The 15304-nt window shown below is 38.6% G+C and overlaps 1 protein-coding gene across 1 annotated transcript in view; it reads left to right on the forward strand.

Annotated features, from left to right (window-relative positions):
• Window positions 1-6991, forward strand: part of pafah1b1b (platelet-activating factor acetylhydrolase 1b, regulatory subunit 1b) — a 29981-nt gene extending 22990 nt beyond the window's left edge. The window contains exons 6-11 of the mRNA XM_067424772.1: window positions 1355-1523; window positions 1936-2038; window positions 2277-2505; window positions 2628-2729; window positions 4715-4871; window positions 4958-6991. Of these exons, the coding sequence (XP_067280873.1) occupies window positions 1355-1523; window positions 1936-2038; window positions 2277-2505; window positions 2628-2729; window positions 4715-4871; window positions 4958-5031 (834 nt within the window). The 3' untranslated portion in view covers window positions 5032-6991. The remainder of the gene's footprint in view (window positions 1-1354; window positions 1524-1935; window positions 2039-2276; window positions 2506-2627; window positions 2730-4714; window positions 4872-4957) is intronic.
• The last annotated feature ends 8313 nt before the right edge of the window (window positions 6992-15304 follow it).

Below are 15304 nucleotides of genomic sequence, written 5' to 3' on the forward strand. Positions count from 1 at the left end.
GCACTACTGTGGCTGCAGTGCATCACAGGAAAAGCATTTATTAGGTGTATGTTAATAAGGTGACTTGTTCTAAAATAACAGCCACCTTAAAATAACTTGCGCTGTAGGCTCAGCTAGAATATTTTAAACTGCCGTGTGAAAGAGTTAATCCCTTCAATGTACTTTGTCTTACTTGCTGCCATTTGCAGGTGTAGTTGAAGCAGTGTAGTCTTTCTGTGCAGGATTGAAAACCTGCTATTAATCTTTTCTACTGTACATTTAACATTCTAGATTGGCTCTAGTGGGAAATATCTCTCGCACAACTACTCGATTATTCTAGTTGTCCAAAAAAGTAGTTGACAAGTCAGTGTTAATTCTTACCTTATGTAAATGACGCTGTGCAGTTTGATGTTCCTGGGAAAATCCTGCACTTTGTGTGAGCGGTGCAGCTTGCTATGTCATAAAACGGTGCAAAAATGGTGTCCTAACCAATACTCATTGGTTCACTCATTGTTCATTCTTTCATTTTTCCATATGCACTATCATTTAAACATTTGGGATCAGAAATCTTTTATTTTGTTTTGTTTAAAAAATGAATACTGTTCTATTTCGCAAGAACACATTAAATTGATCAGAAGTAAATATAAACCCAAAAGTTATTTCAGATAAATGCAGTTTTCTTTTAACTTTCTATTCATCAAAGATGCCTGAATTTTTTTTATCAGTTTTCACAAAATATTAAGCAGCACAACCATTATCAACAGTGATGGTAATAAATATTTCTTGAGCAGAAAATCAGCATATTAGAATGATTTCAGAAGGATCATGTGACACTGAAGCTTTGCCATCATAGGAATAACTTGCATTTAAAAATATATGATCTATTATATATTATAAAAATAATGATTAATTATATTAACAATTTTACTTGTTTTTACTGTGTTTTCAATCAAATAATTGCAGCCTTGGTGAGTATAAGAATCTTCTTTCAGAAACATTAAAAAGTATTTCTGACCCCAAATGTTTGAATGGGAGTGTATATTTAAAACAAATTGAAAAAATGCTATGTGTAGTATTTATAGTAATAATCATATCAGTTATGAAACGCCACAGTACATTTAATAATTCTATATAGTTATATAGAATACTTATTCTGTATCTTGTTATACATTTATAATATGATTATTAATTTGTTTTTATTTGGTTATGGGCTTTATCGAGAATTGTATTGGTGTAGTTTGATTCTAAAAATTAAATCTGTGCTGTACCAGAGCAATCCGATGTTTTACGCAAACTGAACAATCTGTTTTTGAAATTGAGCAACATTATTTTAAATCGCATTGAATAAAGTGTGTATGTCTGTCCCGTTGCGCAGGTTTGGGACTACGAGGCTGGGGATTTCGAGCGGACCCTGAAGGGTCACACTGATTCAGTGCAGGACATCTCCTTTGACCAGGCTGGAAAGCTGCTGGCTTCTTGCTCCGCGGACATGACCATCAAACTCTGGGACTTCCAGGGCTTTGAGTGCATCAGGACCATGCACGGTACACATTTACTCCATTTGCTCCCTGAATGACCTTTGACCCACCATGTACTGCAGCCACTTCCAATATAGGCTTAAAGCTTATTAGTGTGCTGGAGAATCCCATCTCTGGAGATGAGATTCAGTCTGGACCTGTTGGTCCGGGGGGAGGGGTAAAGGTTTGTTTGGGGGCAGGATTAACCAGGCTGACGGCTTTAATCTCTCACTCAAATAACAAAGGTGCCTGTTTTAATCATATGCCTGTCCTTTAATTTCGGCCAGAAACCGACCTTAGAATCAAGATTCAAATTATTATTTTTTGCTCAACACAGGATCGATATGAAAGTCAAAAATCCAGTCACTTGCACTTTTTGCTCAACTTACTGAGCTGTTCATCACACCTTATATTGCATTCATCTTCCTCCCATCCCCAGGACACGATCACAATGTGTCGTCGGTTGCCATTATGCCCAATGGGGATCACATAGTGTCTGCTTCCAGGGATAAGACCATGAAAATGTGGGAAGTGGCCACTGGGTGAGTAATAATGCAGCACATTGTGTGGCTAATTGTGAGCTCAATACTGTTCTTTTTCAAGAATTTCAGTGAGTCACATGTTGATCAAAAAAAAATCTTGTAGTTTTGGCCTCAAGAAATGGAAAATATGGAAAATAATTTTAAATGACAATGTAATTACATAATTTGTCTTTTTTCTTAAAACAATACAAAACTGTGTGTGTGAGAATGTATAATGGTTCTGTCTGTCTTTCCTCAGTTACTGTGTGAAGACGTTCACAGGTCACAGGGAGTGGGTGCGTATGGTCCGGCCCAATCAAGACGGCACACTGTTGGCCAGCTGCTCTAACGACCAGACGGTGCGCGTGTGGGTGGTTGCCACCAAGGAGTGCAAAGCAGAGCTGCGGGAGCACGAGCATGTGGTGGAGTGTATCTCCTGGGCCCCTGAGAGCGCACACCCCACCATATCTGAGGCTACAGGCTCTGAGGTACTTTGTGTTCATTCATGGGACGTTTCTGGTATTTTTACCGTCTCTCTTTCCCTTTTCTGCATCATGAAAAATATATTTTTTTCTGTTAATAATTTGTCATGTTAACACTCTGCTTGCAGAACAAGAAGAGTGGAAAGCCTGGGCCATTCCTATTATCTGGATCCAGAGACAAGACCATTAAAATGTGGGATATAAGTACTGGCATGTGCCTTATGACACTGGTGAGTAGAGCTATAGTTCAGGCAGCTTCATTGTATCATGTATAGTCACGCTGCCTATTTTCAGAATGGAATACGAATGTACTGTTTGCTACTTTTTTTTCCTATTGAAAAAAAAAATTGGTATGCATTTTTATTTCCCACCCAGGCCCATTTCCACCACAAGAAAAAAAATCATACTTTGTTCAATCACAAAGTGTTGACAATTATGACATGAAGTGTTGAATTTTTCGAGATGTTATAGTTACGACTATTTGAAATCATGATATTCTAAAGGTGCGGTCATATTAGCATTTAGCAAAAAAAGTCACTTTCAAAGCAAGTAGCTATCTGTTGGTCTATGCTGCAAATGTGCCTGGCCAACTTGAAACCTTTGAAAAGTCTGGAAAATCTGGAATCCTCAGTTGAGTGGTTTCCTGATGAAATGACTATTTTGCCTGGGAAAATTCGCTGAGTGATAATAAATGCGACTAGCCTGACAAGACAGACCCACATCAAGATGTTTGGTCTGGAAACCATTGACAGGGCTCAATCCAAGGGGCGGGATAAACGGTTGTCTTTCAAACTCCCGCTGCGTACGATTGGATATCGCTTCAACAAACCAGAGCAACGTGAAGCGGAGCTAGTTGATAGATTAAACATTCACCGTATCCGGTCGGCAAAACTCCGAACACATCTTCCCTTTTTAAGAATGACTTCAGTGCCGTTCTTTGTTCTTTTCTCAGAGAAAAGTTTAACTACAAGTCTTCCAGAGTTGCGGTCAAAGCTGATTCAAAAGACCGCCGTTCGCCAGTTTCTGTGTTTACTAGAAGCACGCAAGCGCAACTCTGCATCATTATGTTAAACCCCACTCACCGACTCTTTACACGGTGTGATTGGCCCGACCAGAGTTTGGCTTTTACAGCTTAGAAATGTATTGAGAGTTGCTAGACGACACTCGCAGCAGATTTTCTGCCGCTAGGGTGCATCTTGATTTCTAGGCTAAAATGCAACCACAACTTCGGTCGTAATTAGAGATGGGTATCGTTAAGGTTTTTGCATTATTACTAGTCTTACAGATGCTGCTTATCGGTCCTGTACTTTAACAGTATTCTTATCAGTTTATATATATATATATATATATATATATATAATATATATACTGATATTATATATATATATATATATATATAATATATATACTGATATATATACTGATATTATATATATATATATTGATACTCGCTTATCAATATATATATATATATATATATATATATAACATTATAAATATATTGGTTTATATTGTTTATATAACAATATAAACATTGCTTTATAATCTGAAAAGTAAAATATCTATCGTAAAAGAAACAGTAATGTTTGAAAACAAAAAACAAATATAAAACATCTATTTGTAAATGGACCAGTGGGCAAGCATTTTTGTGTTTCATATGCATTGATACAATATGAGAACAGTGCAAACAAATGGTCAAATACACAATAAAACAAGATAGAAATGAGATAAACAGTGCTTTAATTTCAAGGTCTACTAAAATTATGCATTATGGCCTACAAAAGAAATCTAATAAAGTAAATACATGTAAAATAACTGCAGTTTTCACTGTATAAATTGATAGATTAATGCTGTGAGTATTTTCTCTTTGCCTTTTGTTGTTTGATTCACATTAATGGCTCAATTGTCAGCAGGTTTATTAGGCTGCTGCCCCTTTAAGACGCAGTGCAGATCTAATAATATCATTCTCCCATTTCTCCAAATGATTTAAGTAAATACTCTCCAAGCCGGTATTTGTTGTGTATTTGATGGTTTAGATGTGCACACAAATGTTATTGATATTTAATACAGAACGCATATCATGTAGTACTGCTCTGTATTTGTTTGATGAAATATTAGGAACATCTTTTTCAAACACACACACAAGTGACATTTATAAGATCTAATGAATCATATGGCAAATTCCAAGCTTTTCATTCTTTTACTTCTCTCTCAGGTCGGCCATGATAACTGGGTGCGTGGAGTTCTTTTCCATCCGGGTGGGAGATTCGTAGTGAGCTGTGCTGATGACAAGACCCTTCGCATCTGGGACTATAAGAACAAGCGCTGCATGAAGACCCTGTGTGCCCATGAACACTTCGTTACCTCTCTGGGTAAGCCGAGCAGATGGTGTCATCTGGAAATGCACAGGGGTTAACATTTAGCCTTATTCCACATTATAAACATCTTTCTTCCACAGATTTCCACAAGACTTCTCCTTACGTGGTGACAGGAAGTGTAGATCAAACGGTCAAAGTGTGGGAATGTCGCTGAACGCCGTAGGATCTGCCCCTTCCCTTTCCCCCCAGCACCACCACTTCGGCCACTCCCACACCTGCTCTTCAGGATGCACTCATTACTATGGTTACCACCTCATCCAGCTCTCTTCTAATTACTATTGTCCTTTTATGTAAATTACTCTGGATGTAGTTCGAGCTTATTAAATGTTACACAAGACACTCACAAGGAGAAAAAAATTAGTAAAAAGTAAAACAAGTATTCTTGCATGGTGAATCCAAAACTTGTATACTGTAAATTTTTTGCTTCTCATCTAAAGTACCGTAGGGATGCGGAGCACAGGTGCTGCTCTCGCCTCGAGCGTTTATCAACAGAAGGCAGAATGATGCTGTTTGGGGAATTCAGGATACAGGGCACTCAAAACCGTTTACGTTTTCTTTCCTTTGACGTTTGTCGCATTCTGCTATACAGAAAAGAAAGACTTAACCTTTAAACTGACTGAAGATGAACCACCTAACGCGTCTGTTCCAGGGGCCTGCGATGTAATTTCACCATATTGTCTGGACGCGCAGTTCTCCCCTTTACGAGAAGAAGCGTCTTTGACATTCGTCACTTTAAGAAGTGCTAAATAGTAGGATACAACTTGAGTTCTCATTCAAAGCTCATCCATGAAGTCCTTCTCCATTATTAAAAACATGCTTATTGAAACAGTTTAGGCAAACCTATATGCTGTCCTGTTAGAAAAGGAGTGCAGAAGACACAAAATTAGAAGAGTAATCTCTGTTATAAGGACATGGATCAGTAAAGTGCACTTGTCCCTGGAGGCAATAGTGTTTCATGCAGGGTTTACATTGTCTTTTTTGTTTCTGTTTTTTTTTTTTTGTACAGAAAATATTATTCTGACACCCTCCATCACCACAACTTGGTATTGGAGGACCTTGATATACTTTATTTACTGAAAGAGGGCAAGTGAAGTGCCGTTTTACTCATACTTAATTGCACACATTCTCATTTTCAGGACCGTGGGACAAAAAAACACTTCACACAAATGCAGCTACATCTCATCCACGTCCTGATTTAGCACCTCTACTATTATATTTCCCTGCTTTTGCTCTGACTGCCCACATTCTGCCTTGCTATTCTCAAAAATGACTTCATTTGTTCATAGGTTTCATTAAACCCCTCCCGGCGAACCACTCGACGTCATTTGATATAGCGCTTTCATTGCTTCTTCATTCTGCTGCTTGCCTGCTCCGCCTGTGTGCAGGAGACGTCGCCCGTACAGGCTTTTTTGGCGTACTCTGTGGTACTGCTCGGTCCCTGCGTGCCGACGAGCGATCTAGTCGGTCTCTCTTGAATTGGGGAAGTTTTTGGTATTGCAGAGGGAGACACTCGCTGTCCCGGACCTTGTGGAGTTTGAGGACGACGCCTCCATGATAGATCGATGTGCAATATCTATAGGCTGCTCTGTGTTGACTATTAAGGTGTGTATGTGTTTTCTATGAACACATTTATAGGAAGATGGCCTCCTTATCAGATTAACGGGGCAGACAGACAAAGAGTCCGACAAGAGCGAGTTTAAAATGTTCTCCACTGGCTGCCGTGCAAGGCAACACTTAGCATCTTATAAGACTACATCAGTGGTGAGTAGTTTGCTGTGCTTGCTGGTCCGCAGCGTACTGTTTTGAACAGTAGAGTCATGTATGCCCAAACACTGCCATCCCAGAGCTGTGTATGTAGAATCTATGGGTGTGTGTGTGTGGACGTCACTTCCTGTCTGTGAGCACACGGCAGACTCTGACTCCAGCTATTCGCTTTCTCTGCCTTGTTAATGTACTGAGAATCCCCAATATCGAGGACTTCATTCTGCTTTTTGTGGTCTCACTGTTGACACACACTCATGCACTCACTTAAATAAATAATTGTTCATCAGTATATCTTGATGTCATTGTTTGCAACATAATTAAAATAATAAAATATCTGTAAATATAAATCAGCCCATCTGTGTTGTTGTTGTTGTTTGTTCAGTTGTGGTCAAAAATAGTGGCCTTTTATTTATTCTTTATATATCTATATGAATATAGCAACATTTCTTCCAAAACACACACATAACACAAATATTTCTTACAAATACAACATAAATAATTTTAATTAAAATGTAATTCATATCCATGATAGATAGATAGATAGATAGATAGATAGATAGATAGATAGATAGATAGATAGATAGAAGGGATGCTCAGTTTTGCTCTCTGTGCATGTATTCATCTAGTTGGCAGGAGACCAAAATAAATAATCTTAAATTCTTATCCTCAGAAGTAATATATAATATTCAGACATTAAGCAGAACTGATTAAGGCGTCGTTCATATGTTAAATCCCATATAGAGCTCTTTAAATGAGAGTGCTGACTGCTGATTGAATATTTGCTAGGCTGAATCATGTACTGATTCTGTTACGTTACGTCAGCCTTTGGTCTGCCGCAATGACTTGCACATCTGATGATTCGAGAAACTTCAACACGCTGGCACCAAAACATTGGTTTCTATGGAAACTGGATGATGCCGGCACTAAAGATTTTGGTTCGTGAAGGTTTAAAAATAATACGTCATTATTGAATTCCTCTGCCAGTTATGTGTTTGTAGACAATCTGACATTCAAGAAACTTAATATAAACTTGCAATGTTCCTAATAGAGCGAGAGCTATAAAAAAAAAAAGACCACCAATAATGTTTTATAATTTGGTTAGGTATCTTTACATTCCCAGTGTTGAGGATATTGCGGACAGGGCTGTCTTTTTAATATATTTCAGCCCACTACATCAGACATGTAGACGGCCGCTCCTGTATCCTGGCAACAGTCACTACTGTGTGTGAGACCAAACGCTCAGCTCTCTCTCTCTATGGAGGCTAATGAGATGGTCATTGTTTGTAACAGACACCATGACCACACAGCATTAACACATTGGCCAACCATGTGACATTTCAGCCAATGTCTTAATTTCCTGCTCTAATGTTTCACTTGTAAGGGAGTGTCTGAATCCATTTTATTAGTCTGTCTTAAATAGTGAGAAAGCAATAAGCTACACAGAAGTGTTTATAATCACCGTTTCAATTCGATGCTGTCATGATTTCATTGACACAGAAAGTTTCAAGTTATTAGCATGTTTAGCATCAATGTAATAGCAGTAGTAATAGGTATTTTTTTTGCTGTATGTTTGGAGTATAATGTTATTACTTCCTAATTTTGTGTTGGATCCGCTTTTGCTGCAAAATCAGCCCTGACCAGTCGAGGCATGGACTCCACTAGACCCCTGAAGGTGTGCTGTGGTATCTGGCACCAAGATGTAAGCAGCAGATCCTTAAGTCCTGTAAGTTGGGAGGTGGGGCCTACTTGTTTGTTCAGCACATCCCATAGTTGCTTGATTGGTTTGAGATCTGGGGAATTTGGATGCCAAGTTAGCACATCAAACTTGTTGTTGTGCTCTTCAAACCATTCCTGAACGATTATTGCTTTGTGGAAAGAGGCCAAAGCCACCAGGGAATACCAATTCCATGAAAGGGTGTACATGGTCTGCAACAATGCTTAGATAGGTGGTGCGTGTCAAAGTAACATCCACATGGATGGCAGGACCCAAGTATTCCTAGCAGAACATTGCCCAAAGTATCACACTGCCTCAGCCGGCTGGCCTTCTTCCCATAGTGCATCCTGGTGCCATGCGTTTCCTAGGTAAGTGACACACAGGCCACCTTCTTCCATTGCTCTGTGGTTCAATTCTTTTGCTCATCTGCCAACAGCTGTTGCCGCTTTCACTGGTGGACGGGGTAGCATGGGCGGCTGCGGCTATGCAGCTCCATACACAACAAACTGTGACGCACTGTGTATTCTGACACCTTTCTATCAGAACCAGCATTACCTTCTTGAGCAATTTGAGTTACAGTAGCTCGTCTGTTTGATCGGACCACACCGGCCAGCCTTGGCTCCCCACGTGCATCAATGAGCCTTGGCCACCCATGTCACCGGTTCACCACTTTTCCAGACCACTTTTGATAGATGCAGTCCAGTGTCCACTGCAGACCAGGAACACCCCACAAGAGTGCTCTGCTCTGACCCAATCATCTAGCCATCACAATTCAGCCCTTGTCAAATAAATTTATATTATTATTATTTATTTAAATTTCTTTCAATTAAATTTCAACTATATTACCGATCTGCCCACACTGACGCTATTATAATTGAAATTAGCTGGATAACATCACGGTGTTCTCCAGAGCGGCTGAACAGCCGAATCAAATTCTGTTTGATTTATTTTCCTGTTAACACTGTGAAGCTGCTTTGAAACAATTGGCATTGTAAAAAATTGGCGTTATAAATAAAGGTGACTTGTCAAACTCGCTCAAATCCTTATGCTTGCCCATTTTTCTCTGCTTCTAACACATCAACTTTGAGGACAAAATTTTCACTCACTGCCTAATATATCCGTGATGAAGGTGCCGTGATGAAGAGATAACCAGTGTTATTCACTTCACCTGTCAGATGTCATAATGTTATGCCTTATCTATCTATCTATCTATCTATCTATCTATCTATCTATCTATCTATCTATCTATCTGTCTATCTGTCTGTCTGTCTGTCTATCTGTCTGTCTGTCTGTCTGTCTGTCTGTCTGTCTATCTGAGAGCTAGTTTACCACTAGAGGGAGTGCTTACATTAAAAAACTGAATCTTCGGCTTTCAAAATCTGTATGTTTTTTGCATTCCTGGATCATTGAATACCGGATTCATTATCTTGTTATTGGTACATTTACCCCTTTTCATTAATAATACAAAATTAATTATTTGAAATTTTACATGGAAAAAAACATGCGGAAATTTTAACATAATCTGAGAATTACTGATATCAATCCCTTTGAAATCAAAGTATTTAATTAAATTGTTTTAAACAATGAATGCTCAAAATCAATCTAAATTGATCAAACAAACATATTTTCTAGCAAAATGAAAACAACTTTTTTTTCATGCTGCAATAGTTCATCAATATGCATGCATATTTACGTTTATAAACATAATTCAGTATCAAAAAAGTATTTTTTGTAAAGTTCCTGTACTTAAAACTATATGCATTTATATGTAGCCTATCTTGGTCAAAATGGACTTTAACCCGTATTCATTTACAGAAAAAGAATCATTTACTCTCTCTCTCTCTCTCTCTCTCTCTCTCTCTCTCTCTCTCTCTCTCTCTCTCTCTCTCTCTCTCTCTCTCTCTCTATATATATATATATATATATATATATACATACATTATAGTTTATATATATATATATATATATATATATATACATATATACATCTCACTTTCTCATCATCCTCACAGCATGCAGTGATCCAGTAAGTGATGGGGAGGGACTCTCTGTGCTGCATACTGAGTACAGTTAGCAAAGTCTGTGCCGTCTAATACACGAGCTGCATGTGTCGGCATTTGCTCTTCATGTGTGAAACACTGGCATGTACTTTAATGTGTGTGTGTGTGTGTGTGTGTGTATAATCATGTCTTTCTTACGCACCTCTGAGCTCAGTGCTGATTGGCGGAGACACTCTGACTGTGTGCTGGTCATTCTAGGGTATCCCTACAAATCAACCAATCACAGTCTGTTGCCATGCAAGCGCTCATTCATAGAGATGTCAGCATGGCACGAGCCTGTTACAGCACCACATAAACAAGTTTGAAAATTCAAATAATACAAGTGGCATTAAAAAGTCATGTTTATATTTTTTAGAAGTTCAGAGTCATAAATACATTATTAAATCAAAACTACGATGTGTTTGAATATAACATTTCAATTAAATAAAATGTAATAATTATATATTTAAATACTGTAAGCTTTTCCAGAGCTGAATGAAATGTAAATTTTTCTGACTCGCTTACTACAAAGCAAACCGCGTGCACTGTCTTTTGCTTTTAGATAGATGTTACCTACTTAGTAAATATATTCAGACATTTTGTGAATATCATAATAATTCGTTTATTCAATAACCGAGCTAGCCTGTAAAACAAGCTAAGCTGAATATTTGATAGTTACGTCACTCGTGACTGCGTCTGTTCACCGCGCCCTCGGTTGCTCAAGAACTTTTATTAATGGCAGGATAAAGTAAAACACACACCAGACAAACATGCTGGTGTACGAGTACCGCACAAAATACAAATTTTTAAAAAGTGCGCGGAGATTTTGGCGCTTTGTTTTCGTCGGTATACTGTGAACATTCACGTTCAAGTTCAACAAGCCTAACCACGATTTGGGCGTGGCGATAGATACTCGTTCAGGGTGATTGGCAGGTCCCAAGACAGCGAGGCAGGCTCACGTTCTATGGCAAGCCGCTTTCACATGTACTACTTAAAACTAATGCTGCATTCAGGCAAGTGTTTTAGCCCGTAAGTTACTTAAAACCACGACTCATGACTTGTAGTGTTCCAGGCAAAGTTACACCAAACTGCCTGAGCGCAAGGAATTGCGTAGCTAGATGTAAACAAAACATGCTGGAACGGGGCTAATGCTCATTTACAATAATTTCTATCGCCCAAAGGTGCTTACTTCTTGCTTATTTGAGTGAAAAGGGGGAGAAAAAACAGTGCATAAAGCAAGATAAGCTGTTATTTGTTTCATGTTATTTGTATATTTGGAAATGTATTTGGTATAAATTTATTCTTCCACTCAATGGACTGAAAACTAGCTAACGTTAGAAAAGCTGCTGATAATGCATAACATTTGCTGATGAATAAGGTTATATTTATATTATTTATATTATATTATATAAAGTGCAATACCTTATTTTAATAAACAACTTGGTTTTTAATGTATGATTTCCATAAACACACATCCATAGAGGTGGCCATTGTTTTGCTGGCTATATGATGTCAGAACTCGTAACTGGAGTACATTGATCTAGTACGAGCTCAAAGGTGGAATATCACAGGTTTGATGCCTGTTCCAGTGCACTTTTACGTGTAGAAGGTTGGAAAAACACGGGTTGCCTGGAATGCGGCATAAAACATTAGTTAGTGTTCTAGTAAGAAAAAATAATTTCAATTAACTCCTTTTTTTTTGTACACAATAGCAAAAATCTTATTAGAAATTGTTCCAATTGTTAATAGTAAAATATTGATTAGGCTATGGTTTGATTTTTAATTTAACTATAAAGTTTAAAGTTTAGCATTACATGGGACAAGTAACAGAAAAAATCTGATTCTTACTAGTGAGACAAGAAATGTTAGAAACAAATGCGATAGATAGGCCCTGTCCCAAATGGAACCCTAAGGCTTTCTTCCAAACTTTCATGACGTAATGCCAACCTAATAACTGGAAATGGTCAATGAATTCCAACGCAACACTTTTAGCTTTACAGTGAAAGTGTGTAAGATATAAGTAGCTAAACATTTCATATATTTAAAAAAAAAATTGTTGCAGCATGGTGGCCAAGACTACACAGGTTTATCAGGACATGTTCCAGTCAGAACAGGCCTCGCATGGTTGACCAAAGTTGAGTGATGTGCTCTGCATCATCAGCCTGTCAGTGCTCAGACCATACATCAGACACTGCATGGCTGTCATTGCCGAAGGAAGGCTCTTCTAAATATGCTGCACAAGAAAGCCCACAAACAGTTTGCTGAAGACAAGCAGACTAAGGACATGGATTACTTTGAACCATGTCATGTGGTCTGATGACACCCAGATAAACTTATTTGGCTCAGATGGTGTCAAGAGTGTGTGGTGGCAACCAGGTGAGGAGTACAAAGTCAAGTGTGTCTTGCCTACAGTCAAGCATATTGGTGGGAGTGTCATGCTCTTGGGCTGAATGAGTGATGCCGGCACTGAGGAGCTACAGTTGATTTAGGAATCCATGAATGCCAACATGTACTGTGACATACTGAAGCAGAACATGATCCACTCCCTTCAGAAACTGGGCCCCAGGGCAGTATTCCAACATGACCCCAAACACACCTCCACACACTATATTAATTAATTTATATTCATATAAATTAATACGTTCCTTCGTTTTTTAATTATTCATAAAAATGATTCATCTTAATTATCTGCTATTAAAAACACTTTTTTAAATATTACCTCCAAATTAATGTAGAAACAACATAAATATTTGTTTAATAGAGCCTTTTTATCTTTTTAGGCCAGTATAGTAGCCAAAACTGGATAGTAATACAGCTTCTGATGTCTCTATGAAATAATATTTAATTCACACTTAAATAAAATAACACATTAACAAAAAATATAACTTTTAATTTAAGTTAATTTAAAAACAATCCTCACACCCATGATACTTTCATATACCTGTGCTCAAGAACTTAACAAGTAGGAAATATACATAAATTGTTATCTGTTTGCACTGCATAAGTTATGCATTATATATAGATTAATCCTTACTAAAGGTACTAAAGTTTTTAGTCAAGAGCAGAGCATATTTAGTGAGCAATTAATTACTTGTGTTCTTTTCATTGTACAGTGGTTACTGTCAGAGTCCTGCACGGGTCCATTTTTGGAGACCCGTCCCCGCCCGTACCCGAAAGGTTTAGCACCAGATCCGACCCGTGAAAATTTCAAAATTAAATCCGCACCCGCCCAGACTCGTTAATATTTGGCCCGTTACCCATCCCGTGCCCGCGATAAATCACACACGCTAAAATCATTCGAATTAAAATGCTTTATTTGACTCAACGTCAAATCCAGGTGTGGTGATCTCTCGTCCCATGATATGCCTCCGAGCTCCCTCAGAGGACTCGAGACCAATTCGGCTCGCAGGTGACACTCATTCACAATCACGCCCCTGTCTCGCTCGCTCTATTTCTCTCGTTCACCTCGTCATAGAAATATTGCACATAGGCCTATTTTTCATCCGCGCTACTACCACAGAGTTAATTATCCACCCGTATCCCCGCCCGTGAATTTTATAAATGTCACAATCCACCCGTTTTAGCCACTTTTATGTGGGTACCTGCAGATACCCGCGGGTACCCGACCCGTTGCAGGACTCTGGTTACTGTCACTTTAAAAGATCTTCCGCTGCCGGCTGTCGCAAATGATGCGTATCTCACACACGTCTCATTTTCTCACACCTCTTTAAACTCATTTAAGACGTTATTTCACTTTTTTAAGGCTGTTCTTATGAAGAAACTTAACAAAACTGGCATCTTGGCATAATTGTGTGTGTTATTGTTCGTTAAAGCGCGAAAGAGGACTTGAATTTGGCCGTTGTGTGAGTTTTTCATACAGCATGTTCTCTTTGTCTTGTCGCTCTTAAGTGGTTTAAAATTATTTGCATGAATAAACTTGTGATCATATAATGTAACACTAGTCAGGGGATTAGAGAAAATAAATATTTACCAGCTGAGTCTTCTCCCATTTCTACCATGGTATAACTAATATAACACTCATAATTATAACTTATAACACTCATAATTATAACCCGCGCCCTGTGCAGATATCAACAGCGCAACCAGGTTGCCAGGTCGAGGCCAATATGGTTTGAAATTTGTGTGATGTGACGACTGTATGATTCAGCGTTGCATACAAGATCTGGCAACTGAACAACCTTGAAATAACATATTTGTGATTATTCAAAGAACGAAGTTTGGGCCATACAAACTACGGGAGATTTCCGGGAGAAATTACAAAATGGGAGGGGGACGGGAGATAGGTGTGAAAAACGGGAGACTCCCGGCAAAAACGGGGGTGTTGACAGGTATGAAGTCATGGTTACAGCCTTGCTCAAACACAGTAGTAGCTCAATCATAGTAGTGGGCGTTTACTTCCAAATCTTCAATGTGGCATGTCCATAAAAATGTTTTACAACCAAGTCTCAAAAACAGGGTAGAAAATAGCCTATTACTTATTAATGTTTTTTATGTAGAAATTTTTCCACTGTCATAAGTGAACCTCAGACAACAACAGTAGCATGTAAACATAGGCAGTTCACGACCCCTTTAACAAAGGCATAATACTACAAGCAAATAAATGCTTGTTAAATTTAAAATACTAGTTTAACTTCCAAGTATTTAAACAAGTCTTAAAAGTAGATGCTAAGAGCAATAAATGTAACACGGCTTGCCATATACGGTCTCGCCATGCAAATGAGCCGCGCGCAGCCTTTAGCGGCTGCCCATGTGGACAGACACCATGCCTTGTTGTTCTCCACGCCCATTGGTTCCCTCGCATCGACATGTGCTAATGCACTGCAGGGTAGGGCTGCCGCCGAAACCCGGAAACTGGATCCCGTAGACGTTTCACACTATCTCATCCTTTT

Source organism: Pseudorasbora parva, chromosome 18 (assembly GCF_024679245.1).
Source record: "Pseudorasbora parva isolate DD20220531a chromosome 18, ASM2467924v1, whole genome shotgun sequence".
NCBI lineage: Eukaryota > Metazoa > Chordata > Actinopteri > Cypriniformes > Gobionidae > Pseudorasbora > Pseudorasbora parva.